The 26,362-nt window shown below is 35.5% G+C and overlaps 1 protein-coding gene across 2 annotated transcripts in view; it reads left to right on the top strand.

Annotated features, from left to right (window-relative positions):
* TAX1BP1 (Tax1 binding protein 1) overlaps nt 1-26,362 on the top strand; it is a 64,515-nt gene that overhangs the window by 21,389 nt on the left and 16,764 nt on the right. The window contains exons 4-13 of one of the 2 annotated variants that reach the window (XM_049798729.1): nt 1,188-1,375; nt 3,021-3,179; nt 14,524-14,672; nt 14,806-14,896; nt 16,181-16,366; nt 19,726-19,953; nt 21,246-21,392; nt 22,639-22,732; nt 23,943-24,061; nt 25,283-25,408. In XM_049798729.1, the coding sequence (XP_049654686.1) occupies nt 1,188-1,375; nt 3,021-3,179; nt 14,524-14,672; nt 14,806-14,896; nt 16,181-16,366; nt 19,726-19,953; nt 21,246-21,392; nt 22,639-22,732; nt 23,943-24,061; nt 25,283-25,408 (1,487 nt within the window). The remainder of the gene's footprint in view (nt 1-1,187; nt 1,376-3,020; nt 3,180-14,523; nt 14,673-14,805; nt 14,897-16,180; nt 16,367-19,725; nt 19,954-21,245; nt 21,393-22,638; nt 22,733-23,942; nt 24,062-25,282; nt 25,409-26,362) is intronic. The other variant, XM_049798730.1, reaches the window with a different exon arrangement.

Raw genomic sequence — 26,362 nt, 5'->3', positions numbered from 1 at the left:
TAGTCAGGTCCAAAAGCACAGAATCCTGAGGTTTTGTGATTTGTAGGACAAGTAGCTTAGAGTACTGGGAATAGTCTTCCAGGAATCTGGAATAAAAGTTGATTAAGACATTAATGATAAAGTTAGAAAGGGAGCAGGTTGCATTGTGGTGAACTATGAACAGAAATGGGTGACATCACCTGCTGGATTGAACAGTGGGTGAGGGCTTAGTATGCTAGTATCATACTCAAGCTGGCGAGGGTATCTGATAATTAAGTGTTCTGAATAAAACCCGTTGGTTTTCTTACCGTTAAACTGGGTAAGGTGTGGTTTCTTGCATTTACTAATAAAGGTAAAAATCTCATTAGTTCTGGAAATGATTGTTTAATATTAAATATTACCATGTGAATCTAGGTGATGTGAGAGGCTTGATGTTGAAGCTTTAGTGGGCAGCAGTTCAGGTGAATAGTCACACAGAAATTCTTCTGAAATAATATGCTAGCAGCATGCAGTATTACATAGCTACAAGAAAGATGACTTATTCTTACCTTGCAAAGTCTAGAACATAATTTTTTTTTTTTCAATTTTAAGAAATAAGCTCTTTGTTAAACTCTCCTGCCCCCAGCTCTCCCCCTGCCCCGCAGCAGCTTGTATCGTCCGTTCAGAGTGTTCCTGTGCTTTGGCATTTAAAAATAGCAAAAGTAAATTGTGGTTAGTGCACAATAAACATGCAAAGAATTGAACCCAGTAAAACTGCAGATGTCTTGTCATTGCATGTTATTCTTTGTTGTCTTCGGTTGTATAGATATTCCAAGGCCAAAAAATCACTTTTTGTTCTGTGATTGTACAACAGTTACATAGTAACGTGGCCCTGATCCAGCTTCAGGGCATCTGATTGCTAATGATTCTGTTTCATAAATATATAAACAGCAGCTATTACCTAATATATGTAAGGTGATGTGTACATACAGCACCTATTACCTGCTACTGTTTTGGTGTTTGTTTTAAAAGCTAGGAGAAATTGTTGGGGGGTAAAAGTTACTAACCAGAATGAGTTTTGCTTTCTGCTGTTTTGATGATTTATCTGTGCCTTACTGAGGTAATGACCATGAAATTCATAAGTCAAACATGATCTGATAATCTATTTCCAGATGGAAACTTGTATGTTTGTGTAGAATGTTTCTTCAAATATGAATTTATTTTGATAGGATATTATCTACCAAATGATGATGGAGAATTTTACCAGTTCTGTTATGTGACTCATAAAGGAGAAATCCGTGGAGCAAGCACACCTTTCCAGTTTCGTACCTCTTCCCCTGTTGAAGAATTACTCACTATGGAAGATGAAGGAAACTCTGATATGTTAGTGGTGACCACAAAAGCTGGACTTCTGGAGGTTTGATTCAACATTTCTTAAATTGTTATCTTCTTATTTATTTTTTTTATATATACATATGTACATTCACAGGTATTGAAGAACAAACCAGGAGGAAGAAGCCTATATATGTATGTGTAATGTATACATTTCTGGCTTGTTCTCCAGTATTTGATTGGAGTTCAGAACATCTGCAGGTTAAATGAGTAAAGATTTTAAACTGGTCCCAGGCATGGTATACCACTAGGCATAGACTGGGAAGCCGTAAGAAAGTAGTTGTCCATCTCTCACATCTGTACTCCCCAACTAACCAGAGGGGGGAAGATACCCTTTGTGTCAAGTGGTGCTCATTGTAAGTAAAAGAAAATTTACAGAATTAGTATACTTTTATTTGTGCACAAGTGAAGGGCCCTGGAAACTAAGCTGAATAATGGCAGGTTCCCAAATATATTAGAATAGCTCTTATTTTGTTTAAAGCAGTGTTATGTGTGTCATGTTCTTTGCTAGATGGATGTGGTTAGACTTCTATGCTTACATCCAGAGTCAAGATGTTTCCATTTGCTTGTTGATATTTTGTAGGCTGAGAACTACTTAAACCCAACCAAACAACAAAAAAAGCCCAAACAAACCCAACAAAAACCAAAACCAAACCAACCTGATTGTATGAGTTGCATGTTAGAAAACTGCTCGCTGCAGTTTCCTTGCCACCAAACATTTTATCCTTTTCTCGGTTGCATCTAGGCATGTACATGCATACATTTGATTTACAGATCTCAAAATTTAGGGATAAGAGACTTAGTACGGAGATACATCTGGGATATTTTTGCTTTACAGATATGTACTCATAGTGCTAAAATTAAAGAAAAAAATTTTTTCAAGTGTTTTTTATTATCTTTGTTCATAGAATCATAGAATGTTTGGGGTTGGAAGGGACCTTTAAAGTCACCTAGTCCAACCCCCCTGCAGTGAGCAGGGACATCTTCAACTATATCAGATTGCTCTGAGCCCTGTCCAGCCTGACCCTGAATGTTTTCAGGGATGGAGCATCTACCACATCTCTGGGCAACCTGTTCCAGTGTTCCACCACCATCATCATAAAATATTTATTCCTTATATCTACTCTGAATCTATCCTTTTTTAGTTTAAAACCATTACCCTCTGTCCTGTCACTACAGGCCCTACTGAAGTCTGTCCCCATCTTTCTTGTAAGCCCCCTTTAAGTACTGAAAGGCTGCAATTCATGGGCCAGTCCTTACTTTTGGCTATGTGTGTATTCATTTTTTTTGGGTGAAATTCCTCAAACATTGCTTTAGAGTGTACATGTGTGTCTACACTCAGCAGCCATTTTTTCACCAAGCTTTTGTCATCATAATTAGCTCCTCCATAGTTGCTGTCACTTGGGAACAGTAAAGGTGCTTCACTTAAGGAGGGAAAACTTGAATATAAATCAAGACACTGCAAAGTGTGCTGTCTAATGGTAATGTAGCACTATTCAGTTAAAGCAGTGGAACTTCAGAAATTTGGGAGCAAAGGGAGAACTGTAAAATAACAGCCAGAGGGGACACATTTGTGCTTCCGTTCAAACACTGGACTAATTTGTTACTGCTTATTTGATAGGAATAAAGGGGAGAAAAATTACCAAAACCGAATGTTTTTGTTTTTACAGTTTAGAATTGAAAAAATAGTAAAAGAAAAAGAAGAGCTATTAAAGGTAACTTCTGTTCTGGAAAAGGAAACGGCACAACTCAGGGATCAGGTTGAAAGACTGGAAAAAGAACTTAACCATGAAAAGCAGAGATGTGACCAACTGCAAACAGAGCAAAAGGTTAGTTGTTTAACTGATTAAAGCTGACTCATAATGTCTGTAATTCTCCTTTTTCAAGAACCAGTTAAACTGTGTGAAAATCAGCTATCAAAACTCCTCAGCAGTTAGATAGACATTTACACTGGAATAGGTCGGTTCCTATTAACCTTCTGCCACTATTCCTTTTATGTCGTAAAATGGTTAAAATATTTAAGGCTTTTGGTACCAGGCTTGGTAAGATAATCGATGACAACTGTTACCAGATGTTTGACATTTAACTGTGGAATTCGTAGTGGAAAGTAGTTGATAGTTTAAAGTTGGCTTACATTAACTTAAAATGGAGGAAGGCTTTTAAAAAAAACTCCCATTAAGGAATAACTACATAGAACACAGGGTATTGAAAATGGTAAAAAATTTTGCTATTAAAAGCAAAGATCAAGACTTAACAGAGAATACTATTTCCAGGGCATACAAAGAGTGAAAAGTAAGAAGTCACTTCTTCAAAAGGCTTCAGAAAGGTCTGAAGATTTTCAAAGGGAAAAGAAGCACAAACCTAAAAATCAATTCACAGTGTTAATTGATAGTGAAAATATAAGTCTAGCTTAAAACAAAGCAAGCTTAATTTGGAATTCTACGTATGGCAAGGAGGAACTGATATTATAAAAAAGGCACAAAAAAGTTGGACCTAATCTATTTTTAAGCTGCTGCTTTTTAAAAAACAACTTTTAGGAGAAGATTAAAAACATGTGGGAGGGAGGTGGTGACATGGACAAATTTGAAGTAATGAAGCCTATATAATTCAGCTGTGGACAGCAGTTAATAGGCTATTTCTTATTACTAGTATGTATGTGTCAACAGTTCTGTGTGATACACCTTTAATAGGAATTTGTTGAGGGAATTTGAAACTGTTGAAACTTTGTAGTTTACTTTTGAACAGTCATAGTGAAACGTACTAGAATGTTGGGTAAGGAAAAAAGAAAGGATAAGATCTTGGTTAGAGAAAAGTTTTTCCTAGAAAAGAATGATTTTAATTTCAAGTACATGGGAGAACTAGCTTAAATCGATGAGATGAGAATTAAATATGCATTTCATAGATTTGCGGAATCATAAGCTTGGTCAATAAATCTGAATGAGCTACATAGATACCTTTCATTGTTACTTGAGGGTATCACTTAAAAAAGAAGTTTGAAAGTAAACTTTCAGTTTTAATCCATGTTAGCTTTACAATGCTGTATTAGAACAATTTGACATATTGTATTTTTACGGCTGTCCAGCAAGGGTACAGTTAGACTGTATAGGAACAAAAATGTCTTACTACTTTCTCGCATTTTACTGTGAATTTCTATAATAAAAAATAGTTTTGACTTTAAAATACTAGAACTTAGCAATTAGAATTTAATTTCAGGATTTTTTTTTTTTGGCCTTGTATTTTGTTGAAGTGATGATGCAGTGTGAAGAGCTTCTCACTTGTATTTATCTGAGCTATAAGTAGACATCTAATCTGAGGCTGATGCAGCTCTTCACCTGTCTGGAATACTAGTTTTCTAACTCATGCAGTTATTTTTTTTGTCTCTTAAGTCTTTGACACTGTCTTGTTTTACATATTTTATGTTCTATTCTGCTTTTCACTTTTTTTATATAAAAAGAAACAAATCTGCTGAGTTGAAAAACCTTTCATTTGTTTAAATTCATAAGCAGAATATAAATTGAGTGTTACTTTTGAAAATTAAACAAGCATCTACTAAATTAGATGCAATGAGTTAACTTTTTCATCATTGGAAAGTTTAATAATACTTTATATGTGGCTTTCTCTCTAAACTTTCCAGTCTTAAAGATGACTTCCCTTCTTGCGCTCCTTCTCTCCCTACCCCAATACATGAAATACAGCAGTGATTCAAGGGATTATATGATTTATCTTTGCTGGCAACATGTACAGTGTGTTAATGGATTGATTTAAAGATTCCCAAGCAGCAGTTATGCAGCACTCAGTTGGATTACAGTACTTAGGTTTTATTTTCCTTGTAGTTTGTTTAAAAACAAACAAAACCAAAACCCCTCAAAAACCCTAAACAAAACAACACTCCCTCCAAAAACCACCAAAACGAATCCTCCAAAGCCACACACCCCCAAACCCCTCAGCTAATCTAGTCAGCTTCATATGATGTAAATAATTATTATTGGCAATAACCTAAACAATGCATTCACTTTTGATGTTTTTTTCTGTAAGACTACAAGGGATAACCTTGAAATGCTAAGTAATCAAAATGTATTTGTATTTTATGTAATGGCAGAATCTTCAGCTGTACTTAGTATGAGCTAGGTTGTTTTGGCTTGGCTTGCTGGTTTTTTTTGCCTTTAAGTTGCAGAATAGTTACCCTTAACTAAGTAATTCAATGGGTTTTTATTTTCTTCTTTTATTCCTAGTGCTCTTTTGTCATGTACAAGGTGGATTTTTAGTTATGCTTTAAACTTTTGATACATAAATAGATAAAAAGTGAAGTTGATGAATTTAAAATTTGTATTTTTTAAAATGTTTAACTTGAGTAAAGGTTTAACTATTTGGAGTTCTGTTAAAAAATTCTTACAGTATACTTTAGAGCATATTAGGCTAAAGAAAATTAAAGCAGAATAGCCCATATAAGAAAATATAATGATTGTAAACACTACATATCATTAACTTTGTAGTTTGAGGAAGCTATAAGTGATAGAAATCTTTATTTCTATTGAAGCTAAGGTACATTTAACCCATCTACAGTCTCTTAAGAATGTACTAATTTTTTTCCTTTTTGGAAGTACTTCCATCAAGAAGTGCACAGGTAATGTTTCTGCTTGTCTGAAGAGCCCTCTAGAAAACCACAGTAGTACAAAGTACTGTATTAGGCTAAAGAAAATTAAAGCAGAATAGCCCATATAAGAAAATATAATGATTGTAAACACTACATATCATTAACTTTGTAGTTTGAGGAAGCTATAAGTGATAGAAATCTTTATTTCTATTGAAGCTAAGGTACATTTAACCCATCTACAGTCTCTTAAGAATGTACTAATTTTTTTCCTTTTTGGAAGTACTTCCATCAAGAAGTGCACAGGTAATGTTTCTGTTTGTCTGAAGAGCCCTCTAGAAAACCACAGTAGTACAAAGTACTGTATTTAACAAGCAGCAATTTGCATGAGCAAAAGAAGTGGATACATCTGTATAGAAACATACATTTGATTCTAATTGATTGCAGAGCTCTTTATGCTGCTAATGTATTGGCAACTACTATTTGTTTATTGCCATTTGTATTGTGATAAGGGGGCCCTGGAGTTACAAAAACCTTTAGACAAAATACTTATCAGTCTGCCCTTTTTCTAAAAATCTTACTCGGTTTCTTCAGAGCAAATAATGTAAGTATCTAAGCTCGTGTCTTTTGTCTTGTGATCAAATACGTTATTAAGCTACCTTACATTTTTATAATTGAGTTGAACAGAATGTCGATGTTGTTGTTAGGGGTCATAGTACATAAGTTACCTTACTGTGATACAGTGTAACAAATAGAAGGTAGATTAATGATGGAAAAGCTCCGAGTTCATAGTATGAGAATGTTTTGTTAAAACACAGTTCTCTTAAAATCACTTTTTATTCATGTTTATTTGTATGCCTACTTTCCTCTTTTTGGTGTTGATTTTTCAGGTCTTTGTTTGCACAAATAGCTCAGGAGTAGTTTGGATCATTGAGAAATGTCTGTAGAAATACTGATTTCTTAACATAGACAGGATAGTAGTTGACAGGTAGTGTTACAACTATATCCCAATTAGTGTTTTCCTTCCACTCTTGATTATTTGATCTCTCTTCTCCATCTAGTTACTCTCATAGAATTCTGGGCAGTGGAACTATTGTCTTCTCTCTCTGCATTTTGTCTAGTTGGGATGCTTTGTAAGTGGTCCTTTAGAGGCTCTTTGGCGAACATATTAGGAAGAAACAAGCTAAAAGTAGGTCAATCTTTTAAGAACATAGCATACTAAGCAATCTCTTCAGGTGTAATACAATCAGCGTTTCACAAAGTTTGAATATTGGTCTCTATGCGTGTTTTTAAGTGGTGAAAAGATTCCCATTTCTTGAGGTTTTAAAATAAGGTGAGTTCCTGTGTTTGTAGCACTTCAGACTGTAATGGCCACAACAAACTACAGATTTCAGTTTCCTAACAGTGCTCGTAGTCTTCGGAGATACAGAGTCATTTGTTGCCTTCTTACAAAATAGCCATCTTATTTCCTACCAAAGATAGGAGGAACAAATGGGTTCAAGACACAAAGTGATAATGTGCTATTAGAGTTGTTGAAACATAGCTTCTGATGCATGTTACAGTGCTCTAAGTCACTACTTGACTGTAAAGGCTTCTGGTTTTTTAGGTTTGGGTTTGTGGTTTGTTTTTTGTTTTTTTTTTTAGTATTTTATCACATTTGAGTAAAAATAACTATATTTTTAGTTTGTATTCAACATATTAATGGTTCTGCAGACAGTTTTCTCGGGTTGTCATCGCTGCCATCACAGAAAGAGTATTTGCAAGATACGCAGTTCTGTGCTAGTTGGTGTTTGCACTCAGAGGGAACAAGCTCTCCAGCCCCACTGTTTTTTAGTGCACATTTCATATGTTATGATTATTACCATTAAGTTGTGTTAACTATTCCGCCCTGCCAAAGCTTAAGATATTGTAGAACTTGGACAAATTAATTCTTTACTTCTTTTGGGTTGATATTTTTCTCTTCTCCTATGCAATGGCTGCATAACACAGTATATAGTTGTTCTGACAAGGCCAGTTTAGGGAGGGGATAAGTGATTCTTTCCTGTTCTCTCCTTTCTCCTCCTCTCCCTCAGTATGCACACTCTTAGTCTTCTGAAAAGGGCTCTATTTTCAGTTACAGGAAAACACAGTATTCCTTTGCAGCATTTTTCATGCCATTTAAACCATTTCTAGACTTTTTTTTCCCCCAGATGACATTAAATTAGCTCTTATAGAATCTGAAGATTTAATCTGTTACTACTCTGTGTGGGAATTCAGAGTAAATGTGAAATTATTGGAAATGTTTCAGAAATGTCAAATCTTTTCCTTATAACCTTCTGTTAGTGTTTCAGAGTTAATTAGTTTTTACTAGGATGATGTTCCCTGATAACATACTTTTATTTAGTATCTTATATACAGCTTGCAACTCTACTAATATAACACTGTTAAATTAATGATGTAATTACTTGCTATGATTATTTTACTTTAGAAGATGACACATGATACATAGTCACCAGAACTGTTTCAGGTTGCTTTCACATTTCAACTGTTCCTTTGGTTTCCGACTGCAAACTTGTTCAGTGGTATACGTATGTTGAGTCACATTAGCTGCTTTTATATGAATATATTGTATTTTTTGAAACATTGAAAAACATTGAATCAAAACCTGAATGTTTTTATCTAGTTTTTTCTAGTCTATATCTTATGCATTATGAATATAAAAATATATACCTTTGTAAATAAAAAGAATGCATGCTTTTTGGTCTTTGTATTCCCAGTTTTGTGTGTACTTAAACTGTGTGTAAGCTTGCCGGCAGCAGTGTATTTACCTACTGGTTTAGGATTTAATATTACTGTGCTGAACAAGAGAAACATGCAGCAGTCATTGTGTCAAGCTTTCATTGGTTGCTCTTCTGACACTGCAACCATTCAATTTTGTGAAGACAGGTTTTGTAGCTTCTGTAGAGAGCAGACCTTGCAAATGGGGCTTTTGCAATCATTTGTCTCCCTCTAGTGGGAAAAGAGTATTTCTGAACTGATTTCTTTAATGTTCGAGTGGTGACAAGTCTTACTCCTGTACTACTTACGGCAGTAGTTTCCGTAGATGTTTAACTTGAGTCAGAAGCAACAGATTTGTAGATTAACAACTCATTCTTTGATCCTGTGAACATCTGAATAGTGTTTCTGTTACGACATTGGCATAAATTGAGGCAGAAGTTAATTTATTGACTTGATAAACTTGTTCTTTCATGCTTTTTGAAAGTTTGGTTCATTTAACTTTTTAAAAGTGGGCTAATTCATCTATCTGATGGGGAGTTTTAATAGGACATCCATCTGAATCCACATTCTACTGAGAGGTTCTACCTGCACAGTAGCTTTATTCATTGGAGAGTTTTATTCCAATATCAGGGATTCATTTAAGTTGGCTTTTGATGCCATTTTATAGGGAGAGTTTCTCTGATTAGACAGTGACAAAATGCTGTTGTACAGTGTGGTATGTCAGCAGTACAAGTGCTCAGTTCAGACTTCATGCATAAAAGTAAGTGAATCCAGTGTTTTTTCAGTGCTTCTTTAAATCAAGCTATGTTGATATTGTTTATGTATGCTGCATGTGTGAAAATTTGGTGATCAGGGAGATGCATTGTTTTTTTTTTTAAAAAACCCAAACAAACCGCAAAATAAAAAGCCACCCAAAAAGCAAAAACCAAACAACAACCAAAAAATACCCCCTAATCCAAAAAGCAAAACCACAAAAACCCCCATACAGCCCCCCCAAAACTTCATGTAAATAATGGAGTAATTTTATATACTTATGTAAAATAATTTATATCTACAAATTTATATATACAAATGAAACACTCAGAATTGCTCAGATTGCCACCAGCAATTATAGCACCCAAGGGTGCTATAAACATCCTATGAAGAGAAGACCCTGTTTTATTGGTTTAGTGACTGTTCTATGTATGAATCTTTCTTGAACTGGTTAATTGAAATTTATTTCACTGGATGATTGAACAGATTAATTTGAGATATTTTTTACTTCAAATTATGTATTCATGAGAGTGACCCTTTGCAAAAGTCATAGCTTATAGTGAAATTATAACATGTTTTAAGAAATTAACATTTTGAAATGTAAATGCATGCTGCAAAACTGTAATGTGTATAAATACTTCAGCTTCCTCCTGCAAAAACTTGCACATCTGTAGTCTTTGTGACAGTAATTGGGTGACTGATGTTACTTAGATACTTTTGATCTGTTTAACAACGTTAGTTGAAGAGATTAACACAATTGAATTACCACTGCAATATCTTAGGTTTTGGAATAGAGTGACTTCAATGTTTTTTAGAGCAGTATTTCTATTGCCAATCGTATTTACAAACATAAAGCTTAATATCATTGAGTTTATTTGGAATTGATTTACTATTTTACGTTACTGAATGCTTAAGTTTATTTAGAAAGAAAAATTACAACTTGAGGTTTCCTTTCAGAACATTCAGGCCCTGTGTTATGAGCACACTCAGATTTTTGCAGTGTCTGTAGTGATGCTATGTTGTGCTCATCATTTCTTCTCTGAGGTCCTTTAAAAAGATAATGATGTTAGGCAAGTATTTTACACTATTCTGTTGGAGCTGCTATGATGTAAATGGGATAAACAAAAGGTTCCTGCAGATAATTCATCTAGATCCCCTAAATTCTCTACAGGGTATGAAGCATAATGGTTCCCCTGACATCAAATTACATCCAGATAAATCAATCCAGCTGAAAGGTGCTACTGCTTTTTTTTTTTTTCCTTGTTGTTTTGTTTTAAATAAATTGCCTTGTATTTGGTGAATTGACTTCTTTGGTTTCTGAGTTGCATAGCTAATTTTTTAACCATTCTTCTTTTTCATTACGATGTATGCATTCTGTGAAAAGTAAAATAAAGATTACAGGTATTAGCCATTAATCAAAGGTGAATGCTTTAGGTGTGGAATGGCTTTTAAAAAGTAGGTAGGGAGTTTTACATGTTAAGGGAAGATGAAGCATTAAAAAAAAAAGCTGCCTGTTGTGATACTGCAGGATGTCACAACTGGAAATAGTCTTGGGGTTTATTTTTTAAGTATTCTATTCTGTCTGTTGGATCTCTCTCTGACTTAAGTAGGTTTGAAAAATGCGTTGTGTATGTTGATTCACAGGAAGGGATGTCTGTACCACCTTGCTTCCATTAACCAGACTATACTCAGAATTATCTTACTGGTGTTGCATTAGAAGAAAGAAGTATGTAGGTAAAGCATGTTGTTCTTCATTGTTGAACATATAGATTTTCGCTATAGTTTTCTGCTATAAAAATAAGAATCTATAAACTTTATGGCTATTATACTCTTAAGTGAAAGATTAGTCCTTTTGCAGCAGAAGTTTAATAAATGGATTTTAAACATGTTTCGAAGAAGAGCACAGGCATGATCTTTGCATATTCTTTAGATAATAGCTTTATGAGGTTTCCATCAGTGTATTTACAAGTAGGTTACACAAACCTAAAGCAACTGATCCGTAATTTAGAACTTCTTGATGCAAAAACTCTGTTCTTTCAGCAGCTGTTTGTAATGCACCGTAAACAAGTCAGGTTATGTGTAATGGCAGTTATGCAGGGGGGAGGACAGTGTTTCATATGATTACAATAAAATTATTTTTAAAATAATCAGTCTTAAATCTTTTGCCATTTTAGAATAGCAGTAAAGATTTTGGTGCCCCCATCTTTCTTCTTGTTCCCTATCTGAAGGTACACAAAAAATTTCAAAGTAGAATTTTGATTCTGGGGAAGATAAATGCACTTGACAACTACATTAAGTCTTCTTTGTTTCATTTCACTAGTGAGACTCCTAGTAATTGTAGGAATTTTTGTTTTGCTTGCTTTTTGTTTTGCAGCAGTGAGGCTGACTTAAGTAATTTCTGGCTGCTTATTCTGGCCTTTGTGGTGCAGTTTGCTTACCCCCTCCACCCATAGGGTTGTTGCAACTCTAGGGAGTGGGGACAGGGGAAGCTGCATTTGTAACTGGATTAAAAATACAATTCAGAGTGAAAATAACCTTGAAATTGTTTGGTGTTTTTAAACTAGTCCATTAAAATGATTCATGCTGTTGCTGTGCTTTTCTTTCTGTTAAGAAAATGGAAGAAAAGATATAATATTTGTAGATATACCAGAGAAATTGAGAGAAATTAAGTAAACAATTATCACAGAAAGTAATTATCTTTTTTGTAATAGAAGTTGTACATGTAGTTGATGTGTTTTATTATATTCTTCCCCTTTAGACTCCTCCTAAAACACAGTCAACTTTTACCTGTAAAATAGTCTTAAGAGCACTTATTTTAAATTTTACAGGCTCTGAAACTGCTGTAACCAGAGTGTATGGGACTAGGATTGCAGCATCTAAATTGAATTGCTAAGAATTCTGTAAAATAACAAGTCGTCTCTAAAAATTAATCCTTTTTTTCTTTCAAAACTGTAGGCTTTAGTTGTATCTAAACAAGTTTATTAGGTGAGAATCTGTTAAGTATGGAACTTTTACATTTTAATACCATGTCCCTTTAGAATAACTAGCAAAGCAGCATCAATTGTAATGCTGTTTGTGGAGTGAATTTTTTTCAGGCTATTAATTCCTTTTAATATATGTTACCTTTGGCAGCCTGTTTGAACTGTTTGTACAGTTTGTATATATAATGTATCAGATTAAATTCTTTTGAAGGCACTTGGGTTACAACAGTTACAGTTATACCGAAGTGGTGTTTAGAGAAAACACAGATATGCATTGATATAGACTTTTTACTATACTAGACTTTCAAAACAGGGGCAAGTAATTAGTCTCCACTGCACTAGGGAAGGACCAGCAGTTATAATGTGTGTTGTTGCTGCTGGTTATATAGCAAGTTTTACTTGGAATACTGACTTTAATTAAAATATCCTGCCTTCATTACACCAAGTACATATATTTCTGGCGCAGAAAACTGATAGCTCTTCAAAAATAAAGACCGTAGGAAAATTGTGGGTCATATTCTCCAATGCTGTTTTCAAGAAAGATGGTACATTCATGACCCCTTGAAATTTTTTATTATATTAAGGCATATAATAAAGCCGTTTAGAGTTTAAATAGTTGTAATGTATTAGTCCTCTTTTTTTTTTAATAGCATATGTAAGAAAAATTAAAATCTACTTTATGTGCTGGTATAGTGTTTAGGAAGTGGTTGAGTCATCAGTTATATTTGCCACCCCTCATAATCAACACCTCCTACTCCCCCCCCCCACCCCCCCCCCCCCCCCCCCCCCCCCCCCCAAAAAAAAAAAAAAAAAAAAATCATAATGCCCAAACTTCTGTTTGGTTGCTTGTAAAAGCGGGACTCAATTACACTTGCAAACAGTGTATTTTGACAATTAATGAGTAAAACCAGTCCTCATTATATTTTATTGTCCTTAAAACATTGTTAGTTAGGTTGGAATCTGGCCAGTAGGGGTTCTCTGTAAACTCTGCCTGATGTGTTTCTCTTGATGTAACAGTACAGTCTTGTTGTTTCAGGGCATTAAGCTTTGTTTAAAAATGAATAGATGAACTAGTGCTTTAATCTTCTAAATGTAGAGCAGAAAGACAACTTGTACTGTAGTATCTGCACAAACACTAAGTCATGCTGTAGTCAGGCATGTTGGTCAGTCTGTCTTGACCTTGTTTACAGTTTGATTCATACCACTGTCATGGTTGATACTAAGATGAGCTTTATTGAATTTTGATATCAGAATTAGTAGCATATTATCTCAGTATGTGTTCTACTTTAGTGTTATTAATTTCTTAAGAAAATAGTATTGGGTTATTTAAGGTGACTTGACTTTAAATGGCCATTTTTCTGTGGTGGAGATGACATTTAGCTGTCCATTGCCTTAGAGTGGTGTGGATGTTACTGTAATTAGGTAATTAATGCAATTCTTAAAAACAGCTTCCCATCTTGTGTCTGTCAGTTTTCTGACAAAGGAATCTGTTTTTGTTGTTGTAATCATCCTCTGTCTCAGCTTCCAGTATCCAAGACATCAATCCCGCATTGTTTCATGAGCTTCTTTGAGCTTTGTGAGACCTTCCGTGTGTTCTAACTAGGAGAATGTAGTGTAGTAACTAGCTCTTCATCAGGAGTTCTTCCCTTTTTTTTCCCCTCCTTTTGTCTGCAGTTGTCTTTACTGTGGTGTAACTGTCTAGTCAATGCAAGCTCTCCTTCTCAAGTAAAAGAAAGTACGAAGAAAAATAGAAGTTGTTCATTTTTTCTAAGCTAGGCAGTCAATGGTTAGTTTGCAGAAAGGAGATGGGCAAAAGATATGAAATATAGCTTTGTCCTATACTCTGAAGTCTTTGGTAGTCTCTGTGTAACTGAATGCTTGCACCAAAACCAACTCCTTATTGACTCATTATTAATATATTAGCTGTGCATAGCAAGTTTAATGTATTTTTATATATTCAATATATGTATTTATATAGACTTGAAATAGGCTTGTCGCACGTTATAAGGAAGAGAAGAAATCTAATGGCCATATTTTAGCATTATTCAAATAGCATTCTTAAATGACATCTGTTTGCAATTTTTTTTAAAGAATAATGTTCAAGCATCAGAAGCTCTTAAAACTGAAATTGATGATTTGAAGAAGAAGCATGATGAAGCTGCTTCAAAAGTTCTCCAGCTCGAAGAAGATATCATGACTGTTACTCAAAAAGCCATTGCAAAAGAAACTGAGTTAGACAGGTATTTAGTAATTTTGTTGCTTACCTTATTCTACTGTTTCATTCCATAGGTGTTTTTTCAAACTAACAATTTTAATGTATGCATCGTTTTTCTATATTAATAGTTCTGTACTATTAATTTGTCAATGTCTTAGTCTGAAGGACAAACTGAAGAAAGTGATGCTTGAGAAGGAGCAACTTGAATGTGGGTTAAAGACAGAAAAGGATGAAAAAGAACTTTATAAGGTAACTTTATTCCCTGTACCTGTATGCACTGAAATGAAGTGGTTTGAAATAAAGGTAATAACGTTTTATGGAGAAGTCTGATAAATTGAATTCGTTAAGGAAAAAAGGAAATGGGTAACTTCTGTGAACAGATTTTTAAGACAGTTATAGATGTTCTCATATAAAAATGAATGAGGAAAATAGCATCTGAATTCATCCCATGACATAAAAAGGTCTCTAAGAAGGAGAATGGATCACCAATTTGTTAAAATGCAGGCATAGTAACAAAAAATAATAGATGCTAGTGAGGAAGTTCTTTAGTTATACAGTGCGTCACCCAGTAACTGTTTTTTTAACACGCTTTTTTATAAGTAAATTACTTTTTACTCTTCTGAGTTCTTGCTCCAGACTATGTTTTCTAGATCCCTATTCTTGAGTCTTGTGCATAACTCTGAGAAGCTTTAGTAGGAGCTATATTGCATTGATTTTTACTAGCATAGCTGATTGCTTTTGCTGGCATTGAGACACACCCATATTTAAAATAAAATACAGTGCCCACCTCAAAGGCAAAAAAAAAAAAAAGTTTTTATATGCCAAAATAATGAAATCCCTAGGTTGTATGAAACAAGTCAAGTGTTTTTTGAAAGTTTATTTTTGTTCATAGGAATGTGTCATTATATGGCAGACAGTATTAGATATACACCAGAAGTAATAAAATCTCAAAACATCTTTCACAGGCATGGAATCTCTCTATAAATAAGCAACACAAATCAACTAGTCTGAGTGGACAGCACTTGAATGCAACAGTTATCCTTTATTAGGCATAATGTGATAGACTCGATGACATCTTAAAAACAGCTCTAGAGTTGTTAAAGTAGTTTTATGTCTTTGGAAATGAATATTGTTGATATAATCCTGTTTGCTTATGTGATTGCAGGTAGATACTGCTAGAAGTTTAATTTCTCTCTAGTTTTCTTCAAGTAATTTCTTTTTTGCTTGTCCTTGGTTGTCTAGCATTTGTGAACAGGAATGAATTCTGAATAGCTTAATTTGATGTGGACAGAAGTCAGGGCCTTAACTTCTATCTGTAGAGTGGAGCTGTTGTTACATGATCCAGCTGAAAGAATTCTAGCCAGAAAATTTGTGCTGGAGGGCAGTGATATTATCAAATGTTTAATTTTTCTCTTTACCTGTTCTAATCCGTCTTGGAGATGAGTTAGAATTTAGTCAACACTTAAATGGACAGGTGAACAGTAGTTTTCATAACGTGGAAGAAGAGTTTGACATTTTTTAGCATCATTACAGATACACTTGAAGAATACAGAAATAGAAAACACCAAACTAGTAAAAGAAATCCAGACGTTTAAGAATTTGGATGCAAACAGAGAAAACATGATATCGTATTATAAAGAGGAGGTTGGCAGATTACAGCTATTTATAGCTGAAAAAGAAAATATGAAGAAAGCTTTTTTGGTCTCCTCATCAAACAAGGTAAGCATTGCTAATATAATTGGCCTGGTTTAAAAATAAAGATATCTAAGGTTGTATGTGTTTGACAAGACAAAGGAAGAGGTTGAAGATATCACCAGGGTATAGGTTGAGAGGCAAGAGGATTATGGTATTCTCCGTATATGCAGAAAATGAGCAAAAGAGTGAATCTGGGTTTAGTTTTGCAAATTCTGAGCTTGGCGAGATCTCTCACGTGATGAACTGTGATATGAACTATACGTGAAAATGGAATTTGTGAGTTCAGTAAAAGTGCATCAGTAAAAGTGGTGCACTCCTCTGAGTTGCTTTTAACTTCATTTAAAAGGAAGGAGATTGAGGAAGAGAGAAAAGTTAATAACGTAGCTATGTTGAGACTGCAGAGGTTGATGGAGGAGAAAAGAGGAGACATCGAAGGAATTGTTAAGTAAATGTACTGTCAAGATAGAATGATGTAAAACCTGAGAAAAGATAAGATACCATATAAATAGACTAAATTGACTTGAGAACTCAGCAATAAGAGTGCCAGTAGGACTTCTAAGGAAGAGGCAACTTTTGCTACGCAGAGTGGTAGTAGTGTGGTTAGCAAGCGGTGTGGTATAGTAGGAAAGTGAAATTGCTGAAGAACTGGTATCTATGCTGCCCATGGTCCGGGTGGGGTTACTTCAGACTAGTTTTAGTGTGGTGCTGTGGATAGATGTATTGGGTTTCTGTGGCAAGGTTTTGGTAGCAGGGGGGCTACAGGGTTGGCTTCTATGAGAAGCTGCTGGAAGCTTCCCCTATGTCCGATAGAACCAATGCCAGCTGGCTCCAAGACGGACCTGCTGCTGGCCAAGGCCGAGCCCATCACCGACCGTGGTAGTGCCTCTTGTGATAAAATATTTAAGAACAGAAAAAAACCAACTGGGCAAGAGTGGTTGCAGCTGGAGAGAGGACAGAATATGTGAGAGAAGCAACTCTGGAGACACCAAGGTCAGTGAAGAAGGAGGGGGAGGAGGTGCTCCAGGTGCTGGAGCAGAAATTCCCCTGCAGCCTGTGGTGAAGATCATGGTGAGGCAGGCTGTCCCCCTGCAGCCTGTGGAGGTTAACGGTGGAGCAGATACTCACCTGCAGCCTGTGGAGGAACCCATGTTGAAGCAGGTGGATACCTGAAGGAGGCTGTGACCCCATGGGAATCCCACACTGGAGCAGGCTTCTGGCCGGACCTGTGCAGAAAGAATAGCCCACGCTGGAGCAGGTTTGCTGGCAGGACTTGTGACCTTGCAGGGGACCCATGCTGGAGCAGTCTGTTCCTGAAGAACTGCACCCTGTGGAAAGGACCCATGCTGGAGCAGTTCATGGAGGACTGTCTCCCGTGGGAGGGACCCTGCGCTGGAGCAGGGGAAGAGTGTGAGGAGTCCTCCTCCTGAGGAGGAAGGAGCAGCAGAGACAATGTGTGATGAACTGATGGAAACCCCCACTCCCCATCCCCCTGCGCCACTGAGGTAGAGAAAATCAGGAGTAAATTTAAGCCTGGGAAGAAGGAAGGGGTTGGGGGGAGGGTGTTTTTAAGATTTGTTTTTTTCTCATTATCCTACTCTGATTTGATTGGTAATAAATTAATTTTTTTTCCCCAAGTCAAGTCTCTTTTGCCTGTGATGGTAATTGCTGAATGATTTCTCCCTGCCCTTGTCTCGACCCATGAGCCTGTTGTTATATTTTTCTCTCCTCTATTTGAGGAGGGGAGTGATACAGTGGCTTTGGTAGGCACTTGGCATCCAGCCAGGGTCAACCCACCACAATAGAATACCTAGTAGGTGTTTGTTCCTGATGTTCATCTTCCTGTTCCGTTTCATCCAAAAGGAATGCAGTTTCTGTGCCCTGAGACTGTTCTGTCCTGTGATCTACAGTGTGATAGGTAATAATGGAATTTACTGGGAGTTTTGCCTCAGATGAGTTCTTGATCCAAACTGGAGAGTTAATTTAGACACAGCCTTTGAGGCCAGCATGGAAAAGTCAGATTGACTTTCTAAGTGACACTATCTTGTGTATCTTGCCAGTCTTCTCACAGAAGAGGCAATCTAGATCTTGAAAGAATAGAAGTTGCATTAATGTGAGTTATGAATGTAAAATTTAAGTAGAAAAATAGTGCTGTTGATAATGGAAATAGGAAGAGGACAAAAAAGGACATGCTATCTTGCTTTAAGTTACAGCTTATCTTGTTTTAGTCTTGACTGCTTTGCAGTTTTGTTTCTGAATGTGTTAAACTACTACTGTATTTTACTTTGAAGTGAAAACGTGGGGGGGGGGGTGTGTGCCAGTACCGAAGCAACCAAACATTTATGTAATTTATTAATCTTGGAAGTGCTTGTGATGTTTCTGGTGGGATGATTAACATTGTTTTACATATTTCAGTAAATATCGGCAGTTTCACAGTGTAACTGATCCATCATGTGCTGTAAAAATAGCTAAGGGACAGGACTTTGGGCCATTTCCTAGTCCATCTTCATAAATGTTTACAAAGTATATTAGTGTTCCTCTGGACTTGCTATGCTAAGTGATTATTAAAAAATTAACAAATAATGGACTAGAGATACCTGAATTTATGTCTAGACTCAAGAATATGAGATGCTTATGTCTTCAGGAAGACCAGGGGCTGCAAGTAGTTTATAGTAGCTCTAAATATTTTTTTTTTAATTTTTTTTTGGTGATCCTGAGCTTCTCTGATGAATGAGAGGCCAGTAGTGCAGCTTGGTCAGTTGGCCCTCAGACTGCCCTGTGGAGCTGCAGCAGTGCTGAGAGTCTTAGTGCTGCATGCTGTAGCTTTGCTCTTCATTACTTTTTGTTCTCAGTTCCTTCTGAAAAGCTTGTTGTGCAAGATCTTGGGAAACGGAGTCATGAGAAAAATATCCCAAAGCTGCTTTACAGTGTCTTACGTCAACTAATTATAGGCATTGTAAGACTTCTTACTCTGTTGTTACCTGCAGTGTGTTACTGTGGGATGAACTTTGGTTTTGAAGCTGGATGGCCATTTGTGCCTGTCAAGAGTTCTATGGTGATAAGAACAAAGATATTCTGGAAAACAGACTTTTTTTGTTGTATGGTTAAAACTAAAGCTGAAAATAAAAATCTAGTATAGGTAAAATAATAATAATATTTAAATTTGCCTTTATGTCATAGTGAAAAAAGTTTGCACACCATTGTTAGCAAAGAAGGCAAATGGGGAAAATGGTACTTGTGTACTAACTTCTTGATTTAGTGGTTTTGCCAAAGCCACCAGGAAAACTTGATTTTTCTTTCAAATGTTTGTAATCCCTCTACCAACATTTATTTAAGCTTTGAATTAAAAAAAAGATGGATTCTCTTCCCTCTCTTCTCTTTCCTAGGAGGATGCAAGTATTTTAAAAGAACAGCTTCGGAAGGCTGAAGATCAGATTCAGGCTAGAAAACAAGAAGCTGTCCTAATGTCAAAAGAGCTGAGCGACGCAGTAAATGTGCGAGATAAGACGATGGCTGATCTTCACAGTGCACGTCTGGAAAATGAAAAATTGAAAAAGCAGCTTGCTGATGCTTTAGCTGAACTGAAAAAAATAACAGCTTTGAAAAATGAACAGGTAAATCATCAGTACTTAGTACTGAAATTTATCTGTATTTGTAAAATCTGACAGAGCTAGCTTTGCCAAGGTTGGGGAATAAAATATGTTTCTGGATGATTAGTACAAATTATTATCAAATTCTCTTTTGGCACTTAAATGAAGTGCACATTAGCTGATTTGGAAGGTTGGTAAGGAAGAAGATTTCTGCTACTACTTACAGCAGCTCCCTTCCACCCCCATGTTATTTTCACAGAATAATACAGTATTTATCTGTGTTGCTTTGAATCCTCTCCCTTTCTTAATTCTTTTATGTGAGCCATAGTAGCATTAACGTTTTATTCAGATAAGAAAAATGATTGATAGAATTTTTTTTCATAATGTTCTTTCCTCATTGATGGATTCCTTCTTGATTCTTATGAGTCCTTCCAATAATTGTGGTCAAAGTTAATTTGCTTTAGTATGTATAAGTATAAAAATATTAATGTAATGGAAACTGTCCTGACTTTCTTTGTATTGGATAAAAATCTAATGAGGTAATGTAAGTTTCATCATTCTGACTTAAGGATCTTCTGTGACTGCAACTGCATTGGATTAATTGGCTACTAGGATTACTGTAATGATGTAGCAGTTTGAAAAAATGTATTGAGCTGAACAGTAATTAAAATAGTGCAGTAGATATGAAATGAATAGTACAACCATCAAAAGAACTATTATATTGAAAATATCCAAGAATTACATGTTTTTTCTAAGAATTTCAGTTATATACAATGTCTTTGAAATGCATCCTGAAAGAAGTAGCAGATCATCTGAGTGACTCAAGTTACCAGAAAGTATCTGAATACGGCGTATATCCAGTTGGTAAACGTAGTCTGCTTAGCTTGTGTATCAATGTTACAGCTCAATTGAACCACTTCCAGTAGAAACATAGTGAGTGTGATGGAATACAGTTATGGTCTGTCCATTTTTGCCACATGGTTATACTTGTCTGTAAGATAGCTAGAACACCTTCTGGAAGGTGTTCAGACTTTTGGTATACATTAATCAGCCTATTAGAATAAGAATCCTCTTCACCTGCTTCTGGTATTATCCCAGTGCCTATTTAATCCCTCAGTGTGTCCTACTAGGAATGAAGTTCAGCACAGATGCTGCCTCTCTCTGCTGTACTACTGTATTCCTTTCCTTCCCACAAATAAAGTAGGAACTTCTTCTGTACTTACATAGAGCATTATGCTTTCTTTAATTGAAAAAAGGCTTTTTGGGAAATAGTGGTATTTGAACAAAAGGGAGAATAGTTTCTAATTCTTTTTAAGGAAACTTCAAACACAGTGGAGCACGAACTGCGCAGAGAAGTTGAAGATCTGAAGCTTCGCCTGCAAATGGCTGCTGACCATTACAAGGAAAAATTCAAAGAATGTCAAAAACTTCAAAAACAAGTAAACAAATTTACAGAACAGGCAGTAAGTAGAATGGGAGAAATTACACTTGCGTTTTGTAACTTTTCAGCAACTATTTAATTTCCTTCTGTAAAACCCAGTGCTTTTAAAAGAATGAAAACATGCAGTAAGCAATGTCTCTTGTATTTACCATTTTCTTCCATGAAGCTAAATTACTTCTATGATTCTTTTTACATAGTTGTTGAAACCAAGAATAGGATTTATAGTAGCTGGTGTATGTAGGAAGCTAACAGAGTTTGGCTGAACCTGTAAGTGTAACATTGTTCAAGGAAGAGTTTTGAAACCGAAGCAGGGAAAAAAATCAGTAATTACTACCTCTGTTCAGTACCACTACCACCATAAAAAACATGCCCAAACCCAAGACCCAAAAGTGGGGGAAATGGAGAACTTGGAGGAGTATTTCAAAGTGAAGTGGGGTGGAAGCTTCCACAACACAGTGTATAGTTGTATTCCATATGTATTTTGTATTCTTATCACTCTTCTAAGCTTTGTTCCATAAGTAAAAGGGGCTTTTGCAATGATGATGTGAGTCTTATGCCACCTAGTAACTGAACCTGTTAGTGAACTTCAAACAGGTTTGAGAGCAGAGCTCTGTAGAATTTTGTGAAAATTAGTGACTTGAGTTGGAGAGGAGCTTAAATGGGGAAAAGGCATATGAGCAATAGCAAGATGTACAAATGTGAATTCTTAAGAAAACCAGACTTAAGCATTTCTGCTATCCACAGAACAAATGGGGTAGTTACCCAGCTTTGATCCACAGATTGCTTTAAAAAGTTGTCTTCTCATCCAGAAGGTCAATGGTGAATGAGGTGTCATATCAGAACGCCTGTGGCTTTTCCTTAAAAATCTTTCACATCTTTGGCTATGTTGTACATCTCATAACAAACACCAGAAGTCCAGCACTCTTTAGTAATGCAGACTCCATTTTCTAATGGAGTATTAAAGTTGATGGATTTAAGTGTAACTGTTTCTCTAGAAAATGAGATTTTTTTCTAATAATTTGCTTAGAAATTACTGCTTCTAGGGAAAAATAACTTTATAAGGTAAGATTATAAAAATCATAGTCTGAGGCAATTTCAGTGTTAGTAGAATTAAGTATGTTTCCATATTATTATTATTATTACCTCCTGTTTTAATGAGCAATTCCATCTAGTCCAATTCTGGAGGAGATGATAGTGCAAGATACATGTTACTTTGTGCTTTGGCTTTCATTTAATTAAATACCAAAACAAAATTTCTTTTCGCAAAGAAAATTGCAGGGCATCAACAGAAACTGACAGATGCATCTAACACTGAGACAACTACTGCCGTTGTTACAGACAAAAAGTTGTCTGCATCTCCAGGTATCAACAGCTTAAATTTTGTCTATTTGTATCAGACTGAAAGTGTTGTCTAATAGTATTCATAGTATAAAGTAGGTGGACTTGTTCTGTTTTAGTTAAAGCAGCGATTAGAAATGTGAAAATTCATCTAAAAATCTTGTGTCTTTTTTCAAGTGGTAACATTCCTAAATAGCTTCATGTATCTTAACAGTTCAGTTGATATTTGTTAATGTCTGTAGGACTGAACTCTCAACTTTTTGTTTGATAGTTAACACAGTTGGTTTTGCCAAGCTAATAAACAATTAATTTAAAAAAAAAAAATCCTCCCCAAATTTGCAAGTTGTGTACAATAGCATGGTAATTTTGAAGGCATGTTATAATGTCTATCCACTGTAGCATTCTACTGTAAAATGAAATCTACTGAGAAGGTCTGATTATTTGATGGCAAGGTCAAGTCTATAGACTATTCTCATGATTTATAGGCAGCAGTGGTTTATTAGAAAACATTTAACTAGGTTATAACTTTTATGAAGTATTAAGTTCTTAAAAAACTGATCTTCTAAAACATAAACATATAATAGGTTAAAACTAAGCCTGGCTTATTATGCAGTTTAAATTGATAAATGCCAGTAAATGCTGACTAATTTTGTTTGTGTTTTACTTTATAATTCACACATTCTTTCTGTCTATAGAGACTATGGGTTGTAATTCTGTCAGTTTCCTCTTGTCTTAAGTAAATACAAGTGTTCCCTAAAACAAATGAAATCCCAGCAAGCTCAGTTACAGTATATGATAGCTTGAAGTAGATTGCTGGGGTACTTCATGTTTTTACGGAAGATTAAAATATCTAGCATGATGTCATAAGGCACATATTCGGGTGTTTACTTGGGAGCTAAGGGGAGAGGTGTCGGTCTGGTTTTTTTGTTTTGTTTTGGGGTTTTATTTTTTGTTTATTTTGGGTTTTTTTATGTTGACCTTTGTAGTGTGTATGTGTATATTTATGTTCATCTTCAGTGTGTGAGAGAACTGAACACAGACTTGTCAGTATGACTGCTGATCTTATGTATCACTAGCCACATGATACTGATTGTCTGTGATTAACTACTTGCTTAGATAACATGGAGTGCTCTGTTCTTATTGCACTGTCAAATTTGGCTTGTCGTCTCTCTTATATAAACTTTATTTGTGGAACAAAAAATCAATATTCTTGTTTTTTCTTCAATGTTCACAGTTAGCCCCATTTCATCTGACATAGTTTCGGAATTCATGGTAAAGGAGCAAGTACGTGAAATGAATAAAGAAATTGCTGAGAAAACAGAGAAGTATAAGAAATGCAAGCAAATGTTGGCAGTAAGTAAATGGCTGCTTCGGAAAGTTGAACAGAAAGTAGTTACAAGTGCTAAGTCTTAAAAACCACAAAGCCTACCAAGCTGAGTTGCCTTGCTTGTTTTTGTGATAGACTGCGATTAGGGTAGCAATCTTAACGTTAGAAAACACATTTTTATGAAGTCACCTCTCGATTACCTGTGGTGTGAGAGAGTCCAGACAAGGACCCCTCAGGAAAACCTAGCTGTAGTAAACCAAATGAACAAAACTACTACTATTTCTGTGCTTAAGGTTTTGAATACTTTTTTTTTGTTGTTGTGTTATATTTTAAGAGTAGTTGCTTTTATAGATCAAATATAGCATGTTGCTATAAGTCAGCTGATGTCTGGAACAAGTATAGCAGTGTTTATCTGATATGCTGTTCAAGTGTAATAACTGCTCCATATCTGACTGTCCTGGCCTTTTACAGTGTTTTGATGTCCAGGTGGGTGCTGCCTACTAGTGTGGGCTTAGTCATACATAAAGGTATTTATATGGTTCTCTGGACCAAAGTTGGCACCAGTAGTGCTGTAGCCACAATAGTAATTCCCTCTCTGTCAGTTGTAATTTGATTTTCATTTAACCAGTTTGGATGTATGTATGATGATGTAGCATTCATCAGTGGTGCTGGTGAAAAGTTGACTGCTGTGGAATTAAGAAATGCTTTCTGGATGTTGTCTTGTCTCTGTTCATCTTGTTTTTCTTACTTATCACAATGAGATTATTCTATTTTAATGTGCTCTCTAATTCTGCTCATTACCCTGTCTATGGAGAGCCTGCGTTAGCTTCTGCAGGCTATTTCTTCTATAGTGATGCTTGAGGAAAACTTTGCCTTTGACCTTCTGGATGAAAGATACTTAGGTTGTAAAAGTTGCAAGGGAAAAGGTTTTGTATTGAAGTGAGACATTTGGAAGGATAATCATGATTACAGTGTAGTATTAGGATACTATGAAACCGTGAAGCTAAAGAGGAATATCAGCTTGTTGAAAACTCAGGCAAGAAAAAAATATGTATTGAACATCACTTATGCAGTGTTCAGTGGTCCTGTCCTCTTCAAAGTCTTGAGTCAGGCTTGATTTCTTGCGGAAGCCATTTGTAAATGGTCTCGTTCTAAAAGCATGGAGTTATACCATGTCATTGTTGGGGGTAGGAGGGGAAATCTCTTAAAATTGTAAATATTTCATGCCATGGTATAAATTACTTTAGGATGAGAAGATGAAATGCAGTGTTTATGCTGATGAACTGGCTAAACTGGAGCTGAAGTGGAAAGAACAAGTGAAAATCAATGAGGGTATAAAATTACAGCTAGCAGCAATGGAAGATCAGTATAAAGTAAGTTCCAGATTTTGTTTATGACAGTGAATGGTATCCTGTTCTTAAAGTAGTTGCTCATTTCTAATAGTTCAAGTAATGAAGAGTTTTAATGGGAAAAAACCACTAAATGTGTTTTTGCTGTAAATAGAAATTCTGTTTTGCACTTTTAGAAACAACACAGTCTTGTAAAGCTGCTTTTTAAGTAAGACAGATCTGCTAAGTATATTACCAAGTGGCTGTCAGTCTTCTAATATTGTGGCTTTAGACAAACCTCTAAATGACGTTAATCTTGTATTACAGGAAAAAAAAGGACTAGAGAGTTCTAATTACCTGTTGCTTACTATAATACTAACAGGAATATTGATTGGCGTGTTTGTCTAAAATCTGCATGCTGCATTACCAGTGTAGTAATGTCTAATGCATTTTATCTGAATTAACTAGAGAGATACATGATGAGTGATATGTTGTTTTTAAAATCATCATGAGAGAATTACTTTAATTTGGAGGATCTCAACTGTAGTCTTAGTAGAGTGATGTAACACATGCACCAGAAAGACAAGCATAATGGGCAGCTTTAGCTTACAAGGGGTCTTAATCTTTGAATTTGTGATAGTAATACATATGCTGAAGTGGCTTTTTAGGTCAACAAGGACAAGATAAGAGCAACACATTTCCATAAGACCAGCTTTTATGCTTGTTCTCTATCTAAAGGTGATAGTGTAGGTGACAGGATAGAATACTCTCTTGCCCATTTTTGCCCATTGTGATGAACAGGGATTAAATTGAACTGTGACTATATCAGTTCTAGTAGGAACCCCCTTTCATTAGAAATTACAGCACTTTTTCTGTATGAAATACTGAATTATCTACAGCTCATTTCAGCACTCTAGGCTGTCCTTTTTTGACACTTTCAAAGCTCTAATTTCAATTTTATAAAATGTATGAGACTTTCCAATTTATTTAGTTTTACTA

This window comes from Accipiter gentilis, chromosome 4 (genome assembly GCF_929443795.1).
Source record: "Accipiter gentilis chromosome 4, bAccGen1.1, whole genome shotgun sequence".
Taxonomy (NCBI): Eukaryota; Metazoa; Chordata; class Aves; order Accipitriformes; family Accipitridae; genus Astur; species Astur gentilis.
The sequence above is the reverse complement of the archived record's forward strand: the minus strand, read 5'-3'. Positions and strand labels throughout refer to the sequence as shown.